Source organism: Cololabis saira, chromosome 19, assembly GCF_033807715.1.
Source record: "Cololabis saira isolate AMF1-May2022 chromosome 19, fColSai1.1, whole genome shotgun sequence".
Classification (NCBI taxonomy): domain Eukaryota; kingdom Metazoa; phylum Chordata; class Actinopteri; order Beloniformes; family Belonidae; genus Cololabis; species Cololabis saira.
The window spans coordinates 37,937,927-37,962,837 of NC_084605.1; the positions used below are offsets into that span (position 1 = coordinate 37,937,927).

General features: G+C 41.7%; 1 protein-coding gene across 1 annotated transcript in view; it reads left to right on the top strand.

Annotated features, from left to right (window-relative positions):
* The window catches only part of LOC133419132 (glutamate receptor ionotropic, NMDA 2C-like), a 150,823-nt gene that overhangs the window by 67,646 nt on the left and 58,266 nt on the right, over positions 1–24,911 (top strand). The window contains exons 4-8 of the mRNA XM_061708143.1: positions 7,635–7,700; positions 11,504–11,692; positions 13,053–13,393; positions 14,532–14,646; positions 20,464–20,675. Of these exons, the coding sequence (XP_061564127.1) occupies positions 7,635–7,700; positions 11,504–11,692; positions 13,053–13,393; positions 14,532–14,646; positions 20,464–20,675 (923 nt within the window). The remainder of the gene's footprint in view (positions 1–7,634; positions 7,701–11,503; positions 11,693–13,052; positions 13,394–14,531; positions 14,647–20,463; positions 20,676–24,911) is intronic.

Genomic DNA, 24,911 nt, shown 5'->3' on the forward strand with positions numbered 1-24,911 from the left:
TCATTAGTGTCTTTCCTACGTGACGGTAATATCGTGCTGTAGGGAAGGTTTATTTTTTGCAGTATGAATTGGACGACTAATCAGCACAGAGGAAAGGCGGATGCAGGGAATTAAAAAATTTTTCTAGGGTGCCCTGGATCTCAGAATGAGCGTATGTCAATATGACAGCATGGACATCAGGTCACTGATCACAATTATAGATCTACAGCTCAATGTAACTCTTAAAAATAAGATAATATAATTCTTTAATTAATAGAGAATATTACTAGTTTTATCAGACTGAAAGCAAAACAACTGCTGCAGCTAAAGCAGGAAGGAAATCTGAGAAAAAAAACAACGTTTACAATATGAATAGGTAACTTAATGTCACATAGTGCCATGTCATTAAAGCACAAATAGACCTGTAGGCTTACTTTCTGTGTTTTATCAAATGAACATGCTGCTGTTGATGGATGTAGGGGAAAAAATATATGAATATCAACAGTTTTAATATAGTTTGGCGAGTATGATTAGTTCCTATGGTGGTTTAGGAAAAATGAATCAGCTATGCAACGCTGAAAGCGCAGGGCTGGCGCTGTAATTACTCCATTAAAGCACTGGGACTGGGACAAATAGTCTGGCCGGGAGTCACACATTCACTCAGGCCACCCCTACTCACACTGCTGCCACATATGCTCACACTTGAGCAGGTGCTGCACACAACCACAAATCCACGCACATGTGTAAGTAATCACTAAAAGTTCATTATTAAATATCACATTTAAATGCCATTAACACAAAAGTACAAGCCACCCGTCCAGTGCTTTTTTCCCCCCCCACCCATGAAAAGGTTCAATGCAACAGTCACAACAGGACTCAACAACATAACTGTATTATTTTGTCTGTAAATTATTTCAATGCCATGATTACTATAGTAAATTGCTGCTGTGAAAATGTTGACCACTGTTCCCCAAAGCCCAAGAAGACGTCCTCAAATGTCTAATTTTGTACAAACCAACAGTCCACAATCCCAAGATATTCAATTTACTGTGAAAGATACAGAAACCAGAAAAAATGTAAGAAGCTGCAATCGGAAAACGTTGGAGTTTTTATTCTTAAAAAAAAAAGACTCAAAAAGATTAGTCAATTATGGAAATAGTTTGCGATTAATTAAATAGTAGATTAGTCGATTAACAACATGATCATAGTTCAAACATAATTCAAACTTAAACCAACAACTTGTTTTTCTACTATAGATTCCCTTGTCGCTGTACGCTTTTCTGAGCTACAACCAGGCTGAGATGACCCTGAGAAGACCATGAATATAAGAATAAAGAGTGTAATCATTGCATGAAGAAAAAACTATCAATAGGACCAAATATTTTTAGTCTTTTCATGTTAAACTGCTTAGGTCTCATTCTTGAAACAAATACTTGCTGTTGCTCTGCACCTGCTGCCAGTTCATCTTTGCACCTATTGGACTGTCCTCCAGTCCATCTATAGACCTGCTGGACTGTCCTCCCTCTAAAGCAGTGGCCCTGCATGTTTGAGATGTTTCCCTGCTTTCAGCACACCCTGATACAAGTACCTGTGTCATCAACAGAGATATCCAGACCTTGATGACAAGCTAATGAGAGCCATTAATTAGAATCAGGTGTGTTGATGCAAGGAAACATCAACATGCAGAACTGGGGGTCCTGATGACCGGAATTGAAAACCCCTGCTCTAAAGGACCTGCACTACAGGACTGTGTCAGAAAATTAGAATATTGTGATAAAGTTCTTTATTTTCTGTAATGCAATTAAAAAAACAAAAATGTCATACATTCTGGATTCATTACAAATCAACTGAAATATTGCAAGCCTTTTATTATTTTAATATTGCTGATCATGGCTTACAGTTTAAGAAAACTCAAATTCTCAAAATTTGAATATTCTGGGAATCTTAATCTTAAACTGTAAACCATAATCAGCAATATTAAAATAATAAAAGGCTTGCAATATTTCAGTTGATTCGTAATGAATCCAGAATGTATGACATTTTTGCATTACAGAAAATAAAGGACTTTATCACAATATTCAAATTTTCTGAGACAGTCCTGTATATCCAGCTTTGCAGCAAACACAAACACACACACAGCACAACGTAACTTTCAGCTTTTGTTGAGTTTGGCAGCATCTTTTGGACCAAAGCGGTAGTGCTTTACCAGAAAGAACACTACGTTTCCCATGAGCACCAGCGCGTACTGCCAGAGAGATCCTGTCCCTGTCGCTGCATTTGTTTTGATAGTGAATGAAGACGGGACGGACTTTTCTGTTTCACCAAGTGAACAGACGGAACACAAAAAAAAGATGTTAAACTGCTGGAAAGGAACTGGAATTTACCGGGATACCTTAAACAAGGAAGCCAGGGAGCGGTATATGGAGAAAATAATGATTATTAACGGTTTAGATCCATACTAAAGAATGGAGCTCCTGGTCGGAGCTCCACTCTTTAGAAGGATTTACTGCCGCAGTTCTGCAGATCCACCGTCTCCGGCTACCTTGTTTAGGAGTGTTTGGCAGCTGCTTTGGTAAATGTTTGACTCGCCATGTGTAAATTCATATAATAGTACAACATACAGTACATGTTTTGTATTACTCTTACTTCTCTTTTCTTTTTTTTGACTGCTATATTATGCGGAAGAGGCTCCGAGGCGTGAGCAATATTTTTGATTTCCTGGTGAGATTATTTTTTTCCTCTGCAGCTACAAATAGAGTTAATATTTTTTCCTCAACAAACTAGTTTTATCTGAAGATTGGGGTTAATTGCACCGCAGAGAGCTGGCCAGCAACTGCGTTTAGCTGGAGAAGTGGGAATAAAACCCGTGTTTTGATCCGACTCCGGTCTGTGTGAGTGTTTGTGATCATGTGTGGAAGGTTATGTTTGGTCGTTACAGCCGTGATCCAACCGAGCCGACGACTCGTTCACTCTTTTACTTTGTTATATCAGATACTTGGCCTCCGTGGTTCTTCCTCCGAGCAGGAAAGCGGTGAAAAGTTAAACTATTAGCAATCTTTTCCCCACGTCTGTTATGTGGAGCTGCTGCAGCCACAACGCAGCAACGGGTTACCAGCTTCTGCTGAGCTCTGCGCTCCACGCCCCGCCCATTTTCGTCTGGACTATGAATCGGGAAGGAGGGGGAAGTGACGTATGCCGTAAAGCAGTCAAAGCCGTAAAAATGTGAAGTTTTTTAGTGTGGCAGGGTTCCTACCATGCTCCTCAAAGTTACATAGTGCCAGTGAAGGCGATACAGACCCCTCAGACCATGACAGAGGTTCATTAAACCTGTTGGAAGTTGATGTACCATCACAATGATGATGATGAAATATTAGATTAAGCTGGAAAAGTTACATAGTGCTGCTTTAACCCTGGTACTGTCTTCTTCTTTCCTTCTTTCCTCCTGCTCTCTCCTTCCTTCTTCCCTTCCTCTTTTCTCCCTTCCTTCCTTCTTTCCTTGTTTTCTCCCTTCTTTCTCCCTTCCCTCCTTCCTTCCTTCCTTCCTTCCTTCCTTCCTTCCTTCCTTCCTTCCTTCCTTCCTTCCTTCCTTCCTTCCTTCCTTCCTTCCTTCCTTCCTTCCTTCCTTCCTTCTTTTTTCCCTTCCTTCCTTCTTCCCTTCCTCTTTTCTCCCATCCTTCCTTCTTTCCTTGTTTTCTGCCTTTTTTCTCCCTTCCTTCTTTCCTTCCTTCCTTCCGTCCTTCTTTTTTCCCTTCCTTCCTTCTTTCCTCCTGCTCTCTCCTTCCTTCCTTCCTTCCTTCCTTCTTCTTTCCCTTCCTTCCTTCTTTCCTCCAGCTCTCTCCTTCCTTCTTCCCTTCCCTCTTTTCGCCCTTCCTTCCTTCCTCTTTTCTCCCTTCCTTCCTTCTTTCCTTGTTTTCTCCCTTCTTTTTCCCTTCCTTCCTTCCTTCCTTCCTTCCTTCCTTCCTTCCTTCCTTCCTTCCTTCCTTCCTTCCTTCCTTCCTTCCTTCCTTCCTTCCTTCCTTCCTTCCTTCTTTTTTCCCTTCCTCCTCTCTCCCTTCCTTCCTTTTTTTCTCCATTCTTTCTCCCTTCCTTCTTTCCTTTTTTTCTCCATTCTTTCTCCCTTCCTTCCTTCCTTCCTTCCTTCCTTCCTTCCTTCCTTCCTTCCTTCCTTCCTTCCTTCCTTCCTTCCTTCCTTCCTTATTTTTCCCTTTCTTCCTTCTTTCCTCCTGCTCTCTCCTTCCTTCTTCCCTTCCTCTTTTCTCCCTTCCCTCCTTATTTCCTTGTGTCCTTCCTTCCTCCCTTCCTTCCTTCCTTCCTTTCTCCCTTCCTTCCTTCTTTCTTTCCTTCTTTTCATTTTCCTTCCTTCCTTCCTTCCTTCCTTCCTTCCTTCCTTCCTTCCTTCCTTCCTTCCTTCCTTCCTTCCTTCCTTCCTTCCTTCCTTCCTTCCTTCCGTCCTTCTTTTTTCCCTTCCTTCCTTCTGCTCTCTCCTTCCTTCTTCCCTTCCTCTTTTCTCCCTTCCTTCCTTCCTTCCTTCCTTCCTTCCTTCCGTCCTTCTTTTTTCCCTTCCTTGCTTCTTTCCTCCTGCTCTCTCCTTCCTTCTTCCCTTCCTTCCTTCCTTCCGTCCTTCTTTTTTCCCTTCCTTCCTTCTTTCCTCCTGCTCTCTCCTTCCTTCTCCCCTTCCTCTTTTCTCCCTTCCTTCCTTCCTTCCTTCCTTCCTTCCTTCCTTCCTTCCTTCCTTCCTTCCTTCCTTCCTTCCTTCCTTCCTTCCTTCCTTCCTTCCTTCCTTCCTTCCTTCCTTCCTTCCTTCCTCCCTTCCTTCTTTTCTCCCATCCTCCCTTCCTTCCATCCTTCTTTTCTCCCTTCCTTCCTTCTTTCTTTCCTTATTTTCCTTCCTTCCTTCCTTCCTTCCTTCCTTCCTTCCTTCCTTCCTTCCTTCCTTCCTCTTTCCTTCCTTCTTCTCTTCCTCCTTCCTTGACCTGAAGACAGCACAAGGGTTAACCAGCATTTGTCTCAACTCAGCCAACGTGGATGTGTTGGTCACTCTGGGATTGTCACTAGTTCCACTCATGTTTATATCTCTCTGCATTGAGATTACCTCCAAAGATGACAAGCCTGGTTTTTCCAGTGAGGGAGATGCCGGCCCACACCGTCACACCGCCTCCACCAGGAGATCTTACTCCATCAGTGCAGCAGTCAGCATAGTCCACACTGTGACCCTGTGACCCAACTGCTGTAGGCAGAATCTGGACTCATGGCTGAACAGAACTTTCCTCCACATGTTCAGGTTCCAGTGCCTGATGGTGAAGGGCAGGCGTGACAGGCCTCCTGGTAGCCAGGGCTGAACTGGGATAAAAACATGGCCCAGGCATTTTTCGCCACGATAGGCCACAATGATTTATACATGAAATGTGGAGGCCGACAATATACCAGAGGATATGCACACATTGTGTTGTTGCAAACATTAAAATAAAGTGCCTGTGACAACCATAAACGTTAATGTTCATGATATGTGTCCTGTCATGCCAATTTTATGTAGATATAAACCTTAAAATAAAGTGTTACCTAATGTGGTAAGTTGGACACCAAGTCTACTTATAGCATTATTTGAAAACAAAGACGATAAATTCTCTCTCTCACACACACTCACACACGCCGTCGTCCATATCGTCCTGTAAAACTGTGACTGCAAATCTGTATAAGACAGCCTGTAGGACCCAAGTGCTCACAGGGAGAGGAAACTGTCTTCTTCTTGGGATGGACACGTATGGCGCCACTAGGCGCGACTCGCCTCGCCTCGCCCCGGTTTTACGCTTCTCCACTACGGGCCGAGGCGGGGGGAGGCGTACCGAGTAGATACTTTTTCTGTATCTATTCTGCCGAGGTTCTAAGCGGCTGAGTCGGCTGTATCTGACATCATCACACTACAGGACACCGATTGGTCGGGGGGTTGGAGTCAGACGTCTGAGTCAGGAGGAGGAAATCAGTGAAAGAGCGACTCGCGGCTTCTTCATTTTATCCGACAGGCAGTGGCAGTGCAAAAGTCTGTTTCATGATCCAACTCTGAGGGTCAGATGTTCATAAACCTGGTGGCTGAGGAGAGAATTAGAAAGGGATGTAGACGGAGATAAGGAAGACCAGATCCACCAGGAGATCTGTCTCTTCATAGCTGCTCACGGCTCCAGCTGACTTTTCAGCAGCGCCAAGACAAACTAAATTTTTTAAAAAAGCGTTGCCGCTTGAAGCTTCTTTCACCTTCATTTTTTAACTTGATAGTGAACACAAGCCACAGACCCATCATCTCCTCCAGGTTCTACATCTTTAGTGTTGTTGTCTTCTCCCGTATAGATCACTTTCATTTCATTTCATTTCTCATTTATTTTTTATAGAGGGACATTGTACATTAATGAACATTTTAAAAATGTAAATGCACCCAATTGTACCCCATTGGGAGACCCCCTCACACAATCAAATACATCACAGCAGCTTTGCTCCAACCCTCCTACTTCTGATCTGGGTGTCTAAAAACAAACGAGGGCGAGGCGAGAGGAGGCGAGACGAGACGAGGCGAGTGGAGTCGCGCTGAGTAGGTACTAGTGTAAAAGCGCCATTAGAAGCCTGTCTTTGACATCCCCCGTAGCATGTGCAGCGAAGATTTGGAAAATTTTACATGGGCACAACCCACATACTAAACTCTGCTGAACCTCTTACTCTTAGTACACATTTTTTTTGTCCGTTAGTCTGGCATCTTTAATTGTGAACTAGATTGAGTTTATTTCAGGTTAACATTTTGAGCGTTTTTGTACTGTATGTGAGCACATTTCTGAAACTGAAGCATAGTCATTGGTCCTCGTCCTTCTTAAATTTTGTCCAGGATTTCTCGTCCTCCCACTCTTTTTGCCCACTTTGTCCCAGAGCAATGATTAGACATGCAAATGCATGGAAGCCCACACGGACATGGACGACACACGACCGCCCCTTCTTGACAGAAAGAGAGCAGCAGGACTGAGCACTTGCTATTCAGAGACACTAGTACCAGATTTAGGCTGAAAAAGGAAACCCAAAGCTCTGCTGTAAAGTGAAAACATAAAAAAAAAACATGCAAAATGTAATGCTAATAATCATGGAAAGAGTTACACGAAACAGATATTTTCTTATATTGTTATTGCTATGTAGAGGAAATACTTTAACAGCTGTGTATTGTGAATGACTCCAGTTTTAAAAGGTTATTTTGTGTGTTTGCTGTCCTACAGTAAAGAAACCTGTAATGCACTTTCGCATGTGCACACATTTGCTGGTACTCTGCAGAAAAACTTATAATACTCACTGAAACATTTATTTTAAGAAATTACAAAAAAAAAAAAAAGACCAATGAAACTGATCTGAAGAAAAATGATGTTACCCTTAACTTGATGCACAACCTTCTGAGTCAGTCACTGCAATCTGTAACTTCTGCAACTCTCAATGAGACTTCTGCGCCCGCCAGCAGGTGTTTTGGTCCACTGATGAGCAAACTGCTCCAGCACTCTCAAGTTTCAAGGGTCAGGAAATATTAGACAAAAACGATGCAGAACCTAGAAGAGGTTAGAATTAGCTCCGTTAGAGTCGACCATTTACCTTTTAGTTGCATCATTCACATGAGACTCTCTTTCTCTTTACAGGCTGAGGGATCCTCCTTTTTGCAGATGGGGGCTTCTTTAGAGCAGCAAGTCATCTCCATGTTCAAGGTACAGATGGACACCTGGGAACTTACAAATTAACCTAATTTAATTTTGAATTTTTTTATTTTTACTCAATATTTCTATATTTGTGCAATATGGTTTATGATTTACAAAGCCGTCATATCACTTCTGTTCCTTAACTTTTTTTTTTTTTTAATTGTTTATTTCGAACACATAAGGAAAAAAATATAAAATTTTAAAACAAATTCAAAACATACAGAAAAAAAGCAACAACAACAAAAACGTAATACAAACAGGGGAAAAAAAAACAGTGTCCGAAAAGGAGCAGGTAGAAGTAAAACTTAACCCTGCCCCTTTGTTACCTCTATTATAAATTAAACATAAATATTAAAGGAGCATGAGGCTCCTTTTAAGAAATGAGACTCTCTAGCGCCACCCTTCGCCACGACGGCCGTCGGGGGTACTGCAGCCAACAGAGAAGCCGACACGGGAGAACGGGGAGAACGTGCATGCAGCATCATGTGACGTCACATCTGCAGGACGGCGCGGGAAATTCGGGCCCAGAATTGCAGCACATTTTGCAGAACACAGCCTGTTCAAGGCAACGGAGAGATACACTAGAGGGCTCATTCTTTTTGGTTTTGAACGCTTCATCTGACATTATTACTAGAAAACTTAAAACGTATCCGAATTTTTTTCATAAATCCTGCCTCAATCCTGCCTCATGCTCCTTTAATGATAAATAGCTGCTAATTTACCTATTAGGCTACAGATTTTCCCATTGGTTGAGCCTTTGCACCTAACCAGTTAACAAACACAATCTTTCCTTTGCATAACTCCTCAATCAAATAACTTCCCAGAACTTCCTTTTTGTACCGTTTTTTAAATTGATTTATATTTGTACATTGCTTCAACCCATCACCCAACACATTCTATAGATCCACTCCAACAACGGAGATACACATGCTTTTCCTTTTAGAATGAACACATTTTTTTAAATTAAATTTTTAAATAGATTTTTTCTGATCGTTTTGAAAGTGTGACCTGGTGATACTGATTTTGGGTGATTTTCCCTCCAGGAATTTCAGTCAACCAGTGAACGATAACAAAGCAAGTTGGGCTGGTTTTGTTTTTAGCCTTTTAGCTTTTGGTAGCATAGTGCACTGCACTCTTTTAATATTGTTTTTTCTTTTTTTAAACAAAAAAAACCATCGGACTGCAGCAAAGTGTTTTAAGTGTTTTAACTCCTCTGTCCCAGACATTTTAGCTGTTGTTCTTCTTTGGCTTATATGTTTAGGTTTTATAAACTGGTTTGAGTCACAACAATGACATCAACTATGGCACTTACTTCACCAAAAAACACAAAAAACAAAACAATAAAACAACTATTTCTTCGTTGTCAGTGCAGATGCATGTCAAATTCAAAGTCTCCTGGCTTATTATCTAGCTCTTTAACAAAAAATGAATGTATATCACTAGGCTGAACTGATGAAAAGTAAAATAATGAAGTAATGAATGACATAAAATAATGAAGCAATTGGTTGATTCTGATCACCAGCCATCCATCGAGCACCTCTAGTGGAGGTATAAAGACAAGATGAATCCTTTATAGCAAACTCTTGATTACAATCTGCGGCCCACATTGGTACATAAAGGAGTATTTGGACCATTTTATCAGAAGTTTGCATATGCTTACAACACAAAGATCATGACATGAATTTGTAAAAAACTGTGGCAGTGCTTCGGCAGGAGCAGAAGAGCTGGATCTACTCGTCTAATGAACCCAACTCTGTTTAAGCAGTTGTTTTGTAAAGAGTATTGAGTAAAGCTCACTTGGAGTAAATTACTGTATTCTTCAGTTGTTGCACTCTGTTAAAATGTGACATAAACACATGCAGTGGTGTCAAAAGTACACACATTTGTTACTTAAGTAGAAGTATAGATACTGCAGTTTAAAAATACTCTGGTAAAAGTTTCAACTTGACCTCTTTACTCAAGTAAAAGTAAAAAGTATGTGCTCCAAAAACTACTTAAAGTATAAAAGTATAAAGTAACTTTTGGCCCAGGTTCGAAAAACAACAACTAAGTTTCAACATTTTCTCTAGAGACAGAGAGAGAGAGAGAGAGAGAGAGAGAGAGAGAGAGAGAGAGAGAGAGAGAGAGATTCTGCACAAACAGTAGTATGAGGTAGAGCCCTGCGCGGGACTGTTTTTTTCATCCCGCTCCCGCTGCATTTCTGACGTTTACCGCCCGCACCCGCAACGTGTGTTCCACTCCTGCCCGCTCCTGCAGTGTTTACATCCGCTCCCGCAAAACTCGCCTTTTGCGCACGCATCGATTAAGTGATTGTGGTTACAGCAACAAGAGTAGGTTGTGAGTGGCTCAAATAAGACTAATAAATAACATAAAATAAACAATGTTAATGAATGAAACGAATTACTGTAATTTAACAAATGAATCGCTTGGCCATTACATTGCTGTGGAGGAAGAGAATGCTGCTGACCGACTGCGTCCCAATCCCGCGTCTCTCTTCCAACATGCGCCCACAGACACTAAATGCAGTTTCTCCAAATATCTGACTGGCCTTGCTTTGTCTTTGCTTTGTAAAGACCTTATTTTAGGTTCTTTTTCACGTCATTTATTTCCCTCTGGTTGCTAGACTACATCCCGATCCCGCAGGGGTTTTTTTGTCCGCCCGCTCCCGCCCGCAGCAAAATTCAAACCGCCCGATCCCGCGAGATTTGTGTCCCGCGGGACCCAATCCCAATGCAGCCCTCTAGTATGAGGTATTCATGTTCATCCCATCAAAAAATAAACTTAAAATCGTCCTGCCTGAAAAATTCAGCCCTGAACCCCATGCCAGTCACAGCTGACAAGTCAAGACCAAAACTTAAATGAGAATGAGCTCTACATCACTACATACAAATCCCTTAAGGAGCATGAGGCTCCTTTAAGAAATGAGACTCTCTAGCGCCACCCTTCACCACGACGGCCGTTGGGGGTACTGCAGCCAACAGTGAAGCCGGCACGGGAGAACGGGGAGAACGTGCATGCAGCGTCATGTGAAATTCGGGGCCCGTTTTAATGTTTTAATGTTTATAAATTATAAACATTATTAAACCAAAGCCAAGAGTAACGAGTAACGCTTGTTTTAGAAATGTAAGGAATAGAAAGTACAGATACTTGTGTGAAAATGTAATAAGTAGAAGTAAGAAGTAGGAAGAAAAATAAGTAATGGAGTAAAGTATAGATACCTAAAAAATGTACTTAAGTACAGTAACAAAGTACTTGTACTTCGTTACTTGACACCTCTGAACACATGGACAAGGGATTCATTTGGGAAACTTTTCTTCAAAACTTTACTGTGCCAAAATAGACCTTATGCTGCCTTGTCCAGAGGTGGCGTTGACATCTCTGGACTCAGAGGAGTCTGGGATAGACATGTGCATTAATGCCCTTGGCAAATGTCATTTCCACTTCTGTGATGACAGCAAAGACGCCCTGAGCCCTGAACAATGTGACCAGCAATATCCCGAACGGTTACACACCTTCAAATTAGTTTGAACAGAGATTGGGACAAAACTGAAACTCTTTTCATATCCTCAATGCCAGGCTATCTTCTAAGTGTAGAAACAAAAAATATCAGCATTATTTAGATGTAAAAACTTTACCAGTCCAAATATCTTGAAATGGACAGTGTATGAACAAGTGAAATGAAAACATGAACTATCTTGTATTTGTACCGACGAGTATCTGCAAGTATGTAAAAGCACTTTTTTTCTTAACACTGTCCCAGATTTTCCTAATGTGGGACTTTACTTCTTCAATTGTATATGTTTCTGTTCCAGATCTTGGAGGAATATGACTGGGGCGAGTTTGCAGTGATTACGAGCTTCCTACCCGGCTACGACACATTTGTGGAAATAGTTCAGTCCTACACAGACACGTCCTACTTCATGTGGAAACTGCAGGACGTTATGTCTCTGGAAATGTCTGTGGGGTCTAATGATGTGAAGACCAAGCGCGTGCTGCAGCAGGTATTTGCTTGAAAAGTTTCACAGAAGCTTTGCTACTTCTTTTCATATCATCTTTAAAGTGACAGCAGAAGTATAAGTAAGATTTTTCTCTTCGATAAGAGTAAGAGTCAGTTTTGAAACATATATACTTTTTTTTTAAATTACAGTTTTGAAAAGGTTAAATCTACACTTGTTCAACATCACTGCTGCTGCATATTAAAGGGGACCTATTATGAAAAACAGTTTTTTTCTTGCTTTAACATATATAAAGTGGTCTCCCCTCAGCCTGCCAACTCAGAGAAGGAGGAAACAACCAAATTCTGCAGGGTCTGTACAGCCGCCCGGGTGATCCGTCCAGTGTGATGTGGATCTACGAGCCAATAAGATTCTGCGCATTTTCGTTACGTAACCAAAATGCAAACTACGCCCACAACTAAACACCGTGTCCTAATCCAGCCTTCTGCATGAGAGCGTCCGACTATCGTAGCAATGCTTGACATCGGACGCTCTCTGTCCATCTCCCTCCAGCAGCTGAACTTTATTGAGGTTTTTGTAGTGAAATGAGGAGGAATCATAGAAATAACTTCTCATTTCAACTAACTGGATCAGTCGTTCCTCATCATGACTGTTTCCTACAGCGCTTTCAACCGGCTTTCAATGTGAGCGACAGGAAGAGAATAGAAGCAGGACGTCCGACAAATGTTCAGCTCAAAACGGCGTGCCGCGTCGCTGCATCGCTGCATCGCTGCGTCCAGTTAGGACCGTCCAATAGAAAATAAAGCAATGGAATTGATTTTGTCGCTGATGCTCGCTCGCATCGCATGGGACACAGTTTAAAGCCTGATTTATGGTTCCGCATTAAATCGACGCAGAGCCTACGGCATAGGTTACGCGGCGACGCGCAACGTACGGTGTGCGTCGCTGCGTACCCTACGGCGTAGGCTCTGCGTTGGTGTAACACGGAACCATAAATCAGCCTTAATAGTGTACGCAGCCGGCTGCTCTTCTGCCAAAGCAAGGCTTTGTTCCCTCCCCTGCTACACGTCATTCAGGCAGCCAATCAGCACAGAGCCTCATTATCATAGCCCCGCCCACTCAGAATCCCTCATAGATAATGAGGTTAGAAAATGGGAAGATAAAGACATGGTTTAGAGGCTGAATTTCTAATTTATTCAGCAAAAACAATCAAAAGCTTGTTTTTAAGACATTCAAGGCCTGTTTAAAATAGGTATTAGATGCCATAATAGGTCCCCTTTAAGCAAGTGTGAACTCTGAGCAGCTGGTGTTTTTGATTTCTGCTGACGGCCCGCGGTGCAGCGGGCTCAGGTTGGTTCCACTCGGTTCTGTGAATACCAACCACCAGATTTGTCCCCATCTGCAGGTGGACGCCCAGGTCCTGCTGGCGTACTGCTCCCACGAGGAGGCGCAGTACTTGTTCCGTCAAGCAGCTGATGTGGGTCTGATGGGGCCCGGCACCGTCTGGATCCTCCCCAGTCTGGCCGTGGGCAACCCCAACAGCCCCCCCCCTACCAGCTTCCCTGTGGGTGTGATCGGCGTCATTACAGACCAGTGGAGGAAGAGCTTGCGGCAGAGGGTTAGGGAGGGCGTCGCCATTGTAGCCAAGGGCGCAGAGAGTTTCAAGAGGGATTATGGGTTCATTCCTGAAGGATATGGTGATTGCAAGAAGCCAGCTAAACAGTCAGTGAACAATACTCTGTTCAGGTGAGGCACAATGGTTTCACTTCTTACATCACTTCCCATCTGCTGTGATCAACCATTACTCATTCATTCCCAATGCTTTTTTTTTTTTTCATATCTTGGCTATTGTAAACAACTCTGAGTTATTAAATGCCCACATTTATATGAAAAAAACACACTGATAAGACTCCATGTTACATACTACATCAAAAATCACTACATATTAAAAGCATGCAATGCTTCTTCATCCAAAGCGAGGCGACTCGTGGAAGTACGTTAAATGTAATTTTACTGATTTCCACTGAGGGCTGGTTGCAAAACAAGTCAATATTGTGTTATTGGTTAGGTTTCCCCTTCTGGCTCCAAAAAACCCAAGATGGAGATGTTTTAAAGCACAAATGCTTCAAAACCTGTTCAATTTACTTGTTCAATTTACATTGTTAGCGTTAATTCACAAATTCAATCAGTGAAATTTGGTGTAATTGAATTATAATTTAAGTAATTCCCACTGACTGCAAATTCAGATATCATGTAATCTCAGTTTATAAAAACAGCCGAGCTGAGGAACCAACAGAGTGAATTGACTCTTCACATGTATTTATTTATTTATATCCTTTATTTAACCAGGTGTGTGTCTTACTGAGATAAAAATTGGAGATTGGTGGGTACAATCGTGATAGGGTGCATTTTCACGCAATGATTATCTTTCTTCTATGCAATTATACAATTTTTTTTGTCTTACACTATCACATAATACCTAAACCAAACCAATTATTTTTGATGCCTAAGTCTAACCAGCCGCCAGTGACAGTGAAATTAAATGGCAAGTGCCACTTTTGCATGTGCCCTGAAATGCAAATAAGTCTGGAGTCATTATTCACAGCTCAGTCTATCATGAATTTACACCTTATCAGACAGCGAAACCACTCAGCAGGAACATCCTGCCGTCCAAGCAATCACCTGTCGCTACCGCTCCCTAATTAGCTACTTCCACTGTTCGGCATTAAATTAAATGCTTTCAAGGGAGCTTTCAGCTTAATTTGAAGGTGATCATTGTGTGTGCTTACATCAGTGACAATGAATATGGAACATGTGCAGAATGCATCAGTCAAGGGTTTTGATTGTAGACCTTATACCTGTGTCTGATTATGTTGCTGCTTAGGCACATGCTGAATGTTACGTGGGAAAGGAAAGATCTGTCGTTCAACAATCAGGGATTCCTCTCCAACCCCTCCATGGTCATCATTGCTCTGGACCGGGAGAGACTGTGGGACAAGGTACAGAGGAGCATCGGCTCAATCACGACAACATACACTAAGATGATATTTGTAATCAGTGTTTTGTGGAGAGTTAGAGGGGACATATTTACTTTTAAAGCAGCACTATGTAACTTTTCCACCATAATATCATATTTCCAGAGTCATTGTGATGGAACATCAACTTCCAACAGGTTTATTGAACCTCTGTCATGGTCTGAGGGGTCTGTATCGCCTTCACTGGCACTATGTAACTTTGAGGAGCATGGTAGGAACCCTGCCACACTAAAAAACTACACATTTTTACGGCTTTGACTGCTTTACGGCATACGTCACTTCCCCCTCCTTCCCGATTCGTAGTCGAGATGAAAATAGGCGGGGCGTGGAGCGCAGAGCTCAGCAGAAGCTGGTAACCCGTTGCTGCGTTGTAGCTGCAGCAGCTCCACACAACAGACGTGGGGAAAAGATCAATAATGGTTTAACTTTTCACCGGTTTCCTGCTCGGAGGCAGAACCACGGAGGCCAAGTATCTGAGATAACAAAGAGTCGTCGGCTCGGTTGGATCTCGGCTGTAACGACCAAACAACCTTCCACAGTAAACCACAAACAAACACTCACACAGACCGGGGTCAGATCGGGTTTTATTCCCCACTTCTCCAGCTAAACGCAGTTGCTGGCCAGCTCTCTGCGGTGCAATTAACCCCAATCTTCAGATAAAACTAGTTTGTTGAGGAAAAATATTAACTCTATTTGTAGCTGAAGAGGAAAAAAATTATCTCACGAGGAAAAACAAGAATATTGCTCACGCCTCGGAGCCTCTTCAGCATAATATAGCAGTCAAAAAAAAAAGATAAGAAAAGTAAGAATAATACAAAACATGTACTGTATGTTGTACTATTATATGAATTTACACATGGCGAGTCAAACATTTACCAAAGCAGCTGCCAAACACTCCTAAACAAGGTAGCCGAAGACGTGGGTTCTGCAGAACTGCGGCAGTAAATCCTTCTAAAGAGTGGCGCTCCGACGAGGAGCTCCATTCTTTGATAGGGATTTCATATGAATCCAAACCGTTAATAATCATTTTTTTCTCCATATACTGCTCCCTGGCTTCCTTGTTTAAGGTATCCCGGTAAATTCCAGTTCCTTTCCAGCAGTTTAACATCTTTTTTTTGCGTTCCGTCTGTTCACTTGGTGAAACAGAAAAGTAGTTTTGAAAGTCCGTCCTGTCTTCATTCGCTATCAAAACAAATGCAGCGACGGGGACATGATCTTTCCGGCAGTACGCGCTGGTGCTCATGGGAAACGTAGTGTTCTTTCTGGTAAAGCACTACCGCTTTTGTCCAAAGGAGCCGCCAAACTCAACAAAAGCTGAAAGTTACATTGTGCTGCTTTAAGGTTCACATTGGTTACAGGGTAGCAGAGGGATTTCTACGTGGCTTTGGTTGGATTTGGGCTTCATTTTATTGTTCTGACACTATATAAAAGGTCAAGTACTGTAGAACACCATATAAGCCAAAATGTGCCGACATCAATAAATGGGTGTCAACATTTCCATCTCAGTTGTTCCAGATTGCTTGCTGTGCATTACAGTGTAAAATGAAAATGAAGGTTTCTTCTGCCAGTGTTGCCTCTTTTGAATGACAGGGATGTTGAAGAGAACAAACACGTCAAATGTTCCAATTACAGTAAATTCAGCATATTTTCACTTTCATCATGTAGCAAAATGTCCAAAAAAGCTCAAGCGGAAGCAGCTTCCATTCAAGCATATTTAAAGATTTTCAGCATAATAGACATAGTGCTACCTGCCCTGTCTGAGACTGGATTTAAACATGACGTCAGGCTGGCTGCTGATAGTTTATCAAATGGAAATTTGAGATATTTGTGGATGTGGACATATTTTCAAAGCAGTAATGGACAGTCTTGTGTTTTACACTAGGAGTGATGGTCTTCACTTGCTTCCTCGTAACCGCGCTTTGTAATCTAGTATTTTCATCTTCTTTCACACACACACATTCAGAGCCCAAGGGTGTATTGAAAAACTCAGACTAAACAGAAGCCTGCGTTTAATCTCACAGCTACAGCTGAACTCATTTATTTCTGTCCTGGAAGGACCAGCCCTCTTTATCAACGTCAAGTTTGTATGTATCCGTGCGTGTATGAACACGGACGTGTAATTTCACTGAAGCTGGGCTTGTAGGCGCGCAAAGGTCCTGTTTCCTCTGCACATCTTATATCTTCATGTTTCTGTGAGGTATTGATGTTTGCAGAATACAAAAATGACAAGACGTCTGAAAACAAGATGCCATACAAGCGTCTGCATCTCTGAATCATCCAAGTCTCATTACGTCCTTATTGCTCACTGCTTGTTCTTCCCCTCGTCTTTGTGTCATGTATCTCTTCTGTATAATGACACATCAATGTGCTCCTTTCAAAGCGCTCTTATCCTCTGTGACAGATTGACAGTTTAACACAGTGTTGCTCCTTAACATTATCTGAAGTGAACTGGTGGGTGACATTTTGGGTAGCAGAGTCTCCTTTCATTGCCAGGATTGTTGCTGCTCCCTTTCCTCGTTAGAGCTTGTAACCGACTTGGTAGAGAGGCAACTTTTCGACCACCAGTTCTGTTTATGATCAACAAAGCTAATCATCTTGTAGTAAAGATATGCATTTGCCAAAATTCTTGCACTGTATTCTAATCCAGTTTTCAGTAAAACATGTGTAACCCAGTGTTAAAATGTGGTTGTGCCACTGCACTACAAAAAAAAAAGTGTGTGTTACGGTAAGTGTGGAAGAGTGGGTAACACTGTTCCCCACTGTTCCCCACTCACCAGGTTCCACTCAGTGATTCCACTACACCTACAGTTTGAAGCCAACAGTCACTGCCACAGACAGTGAGGTGACATCACTGGCTCTGGCAGGTCTGGATGCTTTCTCTTTCTCTAACATGTCATCATTTGAACTGATAAATCATATTTACAAACATCCTAACCATCAAGTCTTTGACATCTTAGACTCCATTTACTCCTTAATGACTGATGCAACCTGATCTCACAAAAATCCGTGAAATGCCCACGAGCTCTCACCACTATTTTCCGTGGTATATACACGGAAAATGGTATAATTCCGTGTGAGCACCGTGTGAGCATCACCATGCTGATGTGTTACCCAGGCGGGCAAGGCCTTATCTTATCTGTGGTCGTTACACTATGTTCCAAAAAGTATTGTTTATAATGGACAAGATCCGGCATTTTACGTCGAATTCTATTGTTCAGGTTTTAAAATTCTAGCTAAATACATAAAAAAGGGAGGTGAGATGTGAGCTTCATAACAAAACTTCTGTGCCTACTGAGCATTAATAACATGGGGTTAGCCATAGAAAGGGGCGATAACAGCCTCCTGCGCCTACTAGTAGGTAGATTAGGGCCCTACTGGCCCATATCTATGGGATGATTGTTATCGTTTTGTCCTTCATTCAATGGTATGACAGCAGTCAAATCGGGTGACGGATCCCATTGACTTCGCATAGTACTATATCAGTGGTGCTCCCATTAAAACCTCAATAAAACACTGCTAAAACAGCGTTAAAAACTAGCTTTTACAAACTGACAGTAACAAACAGTACCTTGCGCGACAAAAACTCATAATTTAGCCACTATAACAAAGAATAATATGTAAATAATAATAATGTCATAATCCGTGTATATATCACGACAACGGATCCCTTTGACTTTGCGTGGTACAATATCCGTGGTGCTCACACGGAATTATACAATTTTCCGTGTATATACCACGGAGAATAGTGGTGAGAGGTCGTGGGCATTTCACGGATTTTTGTGAGATCAGGTTGGACTGATGAGCTATAGAGAATTGGTGAGTTAATCTGACTGTTTTGAAATTGTTTGTTTGTTTTGGCTATTTTGATAGTGGTTTTGAAGACTGTTTGATTTGCAAAAACCACTATTTGATTTGTATGATTTATAGAACTGTTTTGGAATTATTGTTTTAGAAATATATTTATTATTGGCCTTTTTTGTGTTCAGGCCAGGTTTCTTTTCAGACCTGAATGATGTTGGATGACTTAAAACACAAGTCATTCAACATCATTTATTATTCCAAAACAGTTCTATAAATCAAAAAGTGTTTTTTTTGCAAATCAAACAGTCTTCAAAACCACTATCAAAATAACCAAAATCAAAACAACCAAACAAACCAAACATTTCAAAACAGTCAGATTAACTCACCAATTCTCTATAGCACATCAGTGGGTCATTAAGGAGTAAATGGAGTCTAAAATGTCAAAGACTTGATAGTTAGGATGTTTGTAAATATGATTTATTAGTTCAAATGATGACATGTTGGAGAAAGAGAAAGCATACAGAGCTGCCAGTGATGTCACCTCACTGTCTGTGGAAAAGTGTTGGCTTTAAACTGAGCTGGTGAGTGAGTGAGTGAGTGAGTGAGTGAGTGAGTGAGTGAGTGAGTGAGTGAGTGAGTGAGTGAGTGAGTGAGTGAGTGAGTGAGTGAGTGAGTGAGTGAGTGAGTGAGTGAGTGAGTGATTGAGTGAGTGAGTGAGTGAGTGAGTGAGTGAGTGAGTGAGTGAGTGAGTGAGTGAGTGAGTGAGTGAGTGAGTGAGTGAGTGAGTGAGTGAGTGAGTGAGTGAGTGAGTGAGTGTAGTAGAGTGGGTAACACACACTTTTTTTAGTAGTGCAGTGGCAGAACCACATTTTAACACTGGGTTACACATGGGTTTTTCCTGCCAACAGTGCAGCTCCTGTCAGAATGAAAAGTGAAAGACAGAAGTTGTTGTGCTTAAGCGAAAATAAGATGTCTTGGTATCCTATGAAGGACAGGCTGAAACGACTGATCCTCTGATCTGACATCCGTGTGATTCTGTCACTCAGAGAAACAAATGACCTCGTACTCCGTCATGCAGATCCGAGAGTCAGCCGTGTATGACGGAAACATCTGAATGGATGAGCTGAAGAGCAAATGATCCGTTGGTATGAAAGCGAGGTCTCGTTAAATCTGAGGGGGCGCGCGCTTCACGCGCGGCAGGTCGGCGCGGGCCCACCTCAGTTCGGCTCATTAGATCCACTGACGTGACGAACCGGCCTCGGTCTCGCAGAGAGAGTTTCATTCAACTTAGTGTGGACATTTATTGGACTGTGACATCCCACAGCAACGCTCGTCCAAAGTTGCTCACTTTGACAGTAAAACAGAACAACAAAAAAAAAAGAAAAAGAAAAAAACAGTCTGTTGCTTATTTTGTGTAGTTGCTCCAACATTTGTCATCTTTGCAAGCGTTGATTTATTTTCTGCACAGTGAGCAAAAACAGCACATTTCAAACATCTCTGCAGTTGCAACAGATATTTTACACACATTTAATAAATGGATGTAACAACTGGAACAGTTCTCATTTATGAACTGTGACATTTAAGGTTCACTGTTAGTTGAAAGAAAGAAAATGGATAATTAAATAATTAGTCATCAAAATGAGCACAGATCAAAGGCAGTGAGTGTTGGGACGTGTAATTAATGTGATGCAGTTGAGCTGCACTTCGTTTCTCATTTCTAATTTCTCTTTTCTCTTTTCTCTCCCTTATTCAAAGACTTTTAAACCTCCTCAGTATGCGTGGATGAACTCTGCCCTCCTTTTATCTTGCAATCCTCTTCCTCCAGGTCACCATGTGGAATTTTTTTAAATACATTTTAAAAAAAGGAGAGAATATCAGCCAGTCTGTAAGGGGGGGGCTGACATGAAGGTCAGAGCTCGGCTCCAGACACGCATGTTCGTGCTACCAATGAGCGTTTCCTCTCCCGTCCTCCCTGTTCAGGTGGGCACGTTCGCTCGCGGCATCCTTCAAGTCCGCTACCCCATCTGGCCGCGGTACGGCCCGTACCTGGAGCACGTCTCCGACGACCGCCACCTGACCGTGGCCACGCTGGAGGAGCACCCGTTCGTCATGGTGGAGAACGTGGACCCCGGGACCGGCACGTGCGTCCGCAACACCGTGCCCTGCAGGCGGCAGTCCAACCAGACAGACAGGTACAAACAGGAACACAAAACGCGGGTGCACGCGGCTCTGTGTGAGTAATGGGGTGAATGCAGGCTTCCACACGGTTCCCACAAACACAACAACACATACACCTGAACCACAGGTTTCTGTTCAGCGACGCTTCAAAGGGGGTCAGTCGTGGCCAGAAGAAAGAGGGCAACATGAAATGGAGATTTTTCAAAGCAGAACTGAAATAAAAGCTCTGGCTGGCCACAAAGACTGGTTGTAGCAGGATTATTATTGCTCAAATGTTCACCCGACTCCACCTGGTCTGTTTGGATGTTTCACAGTTAGATCTCAGACCGGCGGTTTCCACTTATGATCCAACATGTTCCTCTAAGAAATACTATTTTTCAGAGTAAATTGCCCAAAATGTCAGAGGAGCATTTACTCGTTCGATGGCAGTATCTTTTAAAACCATCACATTGTCTAAATCTACAGATTCAGTTTGCCCACTTTCCTCTGAGCTGCACCAGGCTTCAAGATTAAAGTGTCGCAAACAGCAATTTGTCAAACATGCACTCGGCCCTTGCTCAAAGTGTGTTCTTCTTATCTTTTTAAAGGTACAAGTCTTTTGTCAAAGTACGCTGTTGCATTCCCTTTACAGTTTTTTAAACCGTTTTTTCTTTCTTTTTGAGCTGAACATATTAGCCAGAGAAGAAGTACCTTCTTAGTAAAGTACAATTTATGAAAAGCTGTAATCTGTGTCAAACTAAGCGCCGTCTGTTTGGACACCACAACCAACGGTCTTAAGCCTTCGCAAAGTCCACAAAACGCGTTTCAGGTTGGTTGGATAAACTGCTCAACAGCTTAAGCTCCGTCTGATTGGATGAGATGCAGCTTTGCAAATTTTGTGACCTAACGACTTTTGCACTTTCTTTAACTACTTTTGTACATTCTGGTTGTTTCTGTAAAATGACCTTGGGTGCAGAAAGGATCCAATAATAAAATGTATTGTTATTATGACTGTGTTGTTCAGGTTTTATTTATCTTTTATTTATTTATATATCTATATTATGATATATAATAATATTTATTTATCTTTTATTTATATCAGCTTTTATTTTATTTTATTATTATTAAATACATTATTATTATTACATACATTTTATTTTATTATTATTAAAATATAATTTTATTTATTTATTTAACAACAATTTATTCTATTTGAAACAGCAGTTAGAAAAAAAAATGTTTTAATTAAAGTTCAATTCAGTTTAATTCAATGCAGTTTAATTAAATTCAGTTATACATTATTATTCCCCAGGGGGAACTATATACTAGTTCATTATTAGGATTAAGTGGACCAACATAAAATGTAGAAAAAAAAAAGTTAAAGTCTTCAATTAAAAAGAAGGGGAAAAAACTGTCCAGGACGGCTGCACTGCGTACAAAACTAGTGAAAATAGCCGCCGTGCACGGGGCCACATTGAGTGAAAACCACACACATCCGATTAGCACAAACATCTAACATCAGCCGGCAAGCAGGAGGAGCCGTGATTTGGGCTTTATGTGCAACCACAGTACCTGAGCACTTTCCAGTCATTCAGCCCACCATGATCGTCTCTGTATTATAACAGTTTTACAGAGTCACCTGTAAAACTGGCCATCTATCTGACAGCTCACCAGCAAATACACAACAGTATGCGGAAAAGGAAATGATCAAAGTGCTAAAATTGCGCAAAGTTCAGGTCTCAACTCAGTTTAAATGCTGTGAAAGACTTCAGAGAGCAATGTGAGAGCTAATATTTCATGCATTTCATGCTTCACTTCTCTGTTTTGGCTTCTTTACAGTATGTGTATCATATGTAAAATATAACGAATTGCTGTTAATTGGAGGTTATATCTCACATAATCTTTGGACCCGGTAAGCAACATGTTACTTTGTTTATGGCCTCTTAAAAGTGAAAGAGTCTGCTTTTTCACACCTGGCACTTTTAGATACATATTTCTGATAAAAACCTAATTCCACAGAGACATCTGCACGCTTTATGTTCATCTGTTCCAGGTTAGTTCTTCACAAACCTCCACACTTCATTAAACACAGTGTAATTATGTCTGCTGAGTGTGTAATCACTTCAAAATCACACTTTGATGTCAAACACAGATCGCAGCATGACAGAAAACAGACATAAAACAACTATTACTTCCAAGTACCCACTATTCATCCAGACTACACAACACCTTCATTACGCTGAAGCACAAATACGTGCACAAGCCACACATGCGTTTAGCAGTAGATCTGTTACGATGTCCACCTGCTTCTACTCCCATTTTACTGGTCAATCTCATGATACCTCAGGTTCAGTAGTGAACAGTTGTCGGTGGTGATGTTCTGCTGAAATCATCAAGACATATCGTGTAAATGCAACACATTCAGTTCAGTTCTCACATCAGATAAGATCAGAACAAAAAATAATATAATGGCACTACCTTTAGTACTTTTCACTACTTTTTACATTTACCTTGTGAATAAATTGAGCAGAGATTGTAGTTCTACTTTAGATATGAGCAATTAGGCCACAGTCCCAGGAAATGTTACTGGGGGCATTTGTATCCTGAGTCTAGTGACAGCTGCTGTCATATTCATTTGTCTTAGCATGTGGAAAGTAAATTCCTGGAACATTTTCTTTCTTTTTCCCAGAAAGACAGGAATTATAAATGAAAGATTTAAATGAAGGAGAGTCCAGAGGAACAGAGGCCAAGTGATTTACCTTGCTTTGCCAAGATGCACTTTAAAACACTATATTAGTCATATTATGTTTTTCTACGTTTACTGTGACGTGGCAGCTCAGACTACTGACAAACTCTTGATTCACTGATGAGAAATGAATCTTTTTTTTTTAATGACAAAAAATGGTACTGAACTCGGAGTCTGCATTTCTCAGCTAATTCTATTAAAGTCATAGATTTGAAATCTGTCTTTTGTTGCATTTTCAAGTTCACTCCATTGACTCCAAATGTGTAGTTTTTAAGTTTTGGGTGTTTTTGTTGGATATTTACTGCAATAACATACTCTTTGTGGATCTTTGGAGATTACACTAACTAATATCAAGTACAGGTGCATAGCGACTGATGGAGGTGGGAGGATATTATCTATGCTTTTTGCAGATGATATGATCCTGTTGGCATCATCAAGCAGGGATCTTCATGTCAGGTTTGGAAAGGAACTCGGCCCAAAACCAGAAACGAGAGAAGCAGGAATGTTAAACAAGCATATTTTTAATTTAATAAAAACATTAATGGTGTTACTTTAATTGGGGGAGTTTAAGTATCTCAGGGTCTTGTTCATGTGTGAGAGGAGACTGGAACAGGAGACTGACAGTCCAGATGTTTGTACTGGCTTACTGTGGTGAAAAGAGACATGAGCTACAAGCTGAGACTTTCTTTTTACCAGTTGATCTATTTTCTTTATCCTACCTAGGATCATGAACTGTAGGTGGTGACCAAAGGAATGAGATTGTGAATACATGTGGCTGACATGAGTTTCTGCTCTAGGACAGCTAGGTTATCCCTTGGAGATAGGGCGGGAAGTTCAGTTGCTGCTCCTCCACATTGAGAGGAGCCACCTGGGTGGAGGTTCCTCAATTCAATTTTCAATTCAATTCAATTCAATTTTATTTATATAGCGTCTAATACAACAGATGTTGTCTCTAGACGCTTTCCAGAGATGCAGAACATAAACATAAACATAAACATAAACCCCCGAGCAATTATTACATAAACAATGGCAGGTAAAAACTCCCCTAGTGGGAGAAAAGCCTTAAGCCAAACAGTGGCAAGAAAAACTCCCCTTTAGGAGGGAAGAAACCTTGACCAGGACCAGGCTCATAAGGGGGGACCCTCCTGCCGAAGGCCAGACTGGGGGAGTCGGGGACGTCAGCAGCACAGCAGGCAGGTGGAAGCAGCAGCGGGATGACCAGAGGGGGGGGGGGGGCGTCAGCAGCACACATCAGTCATGTGGGGGGGGGCCGGGAACACAGGCCAGAACGCAGCTCCCGAGGCTCCAGCCTGCAAACATGCACAAAAGAGAAAAAAGGGAAAAAAGAAAGAAGAAAGAAAGAAAGAAAAGAAAAAAGAGTCCTCCTGGACGCCTCCCTGGGGAGCTGCTTCAGACATGTCCAACTGGGAGAAGGTCCGGAGGCAGACTGGGGACAAACTGGAGGGATCACATCTCCTGGCTGCTCTGGGAACGGGTTAAGGCTGAGTTATGGTTCTGTGTCAAA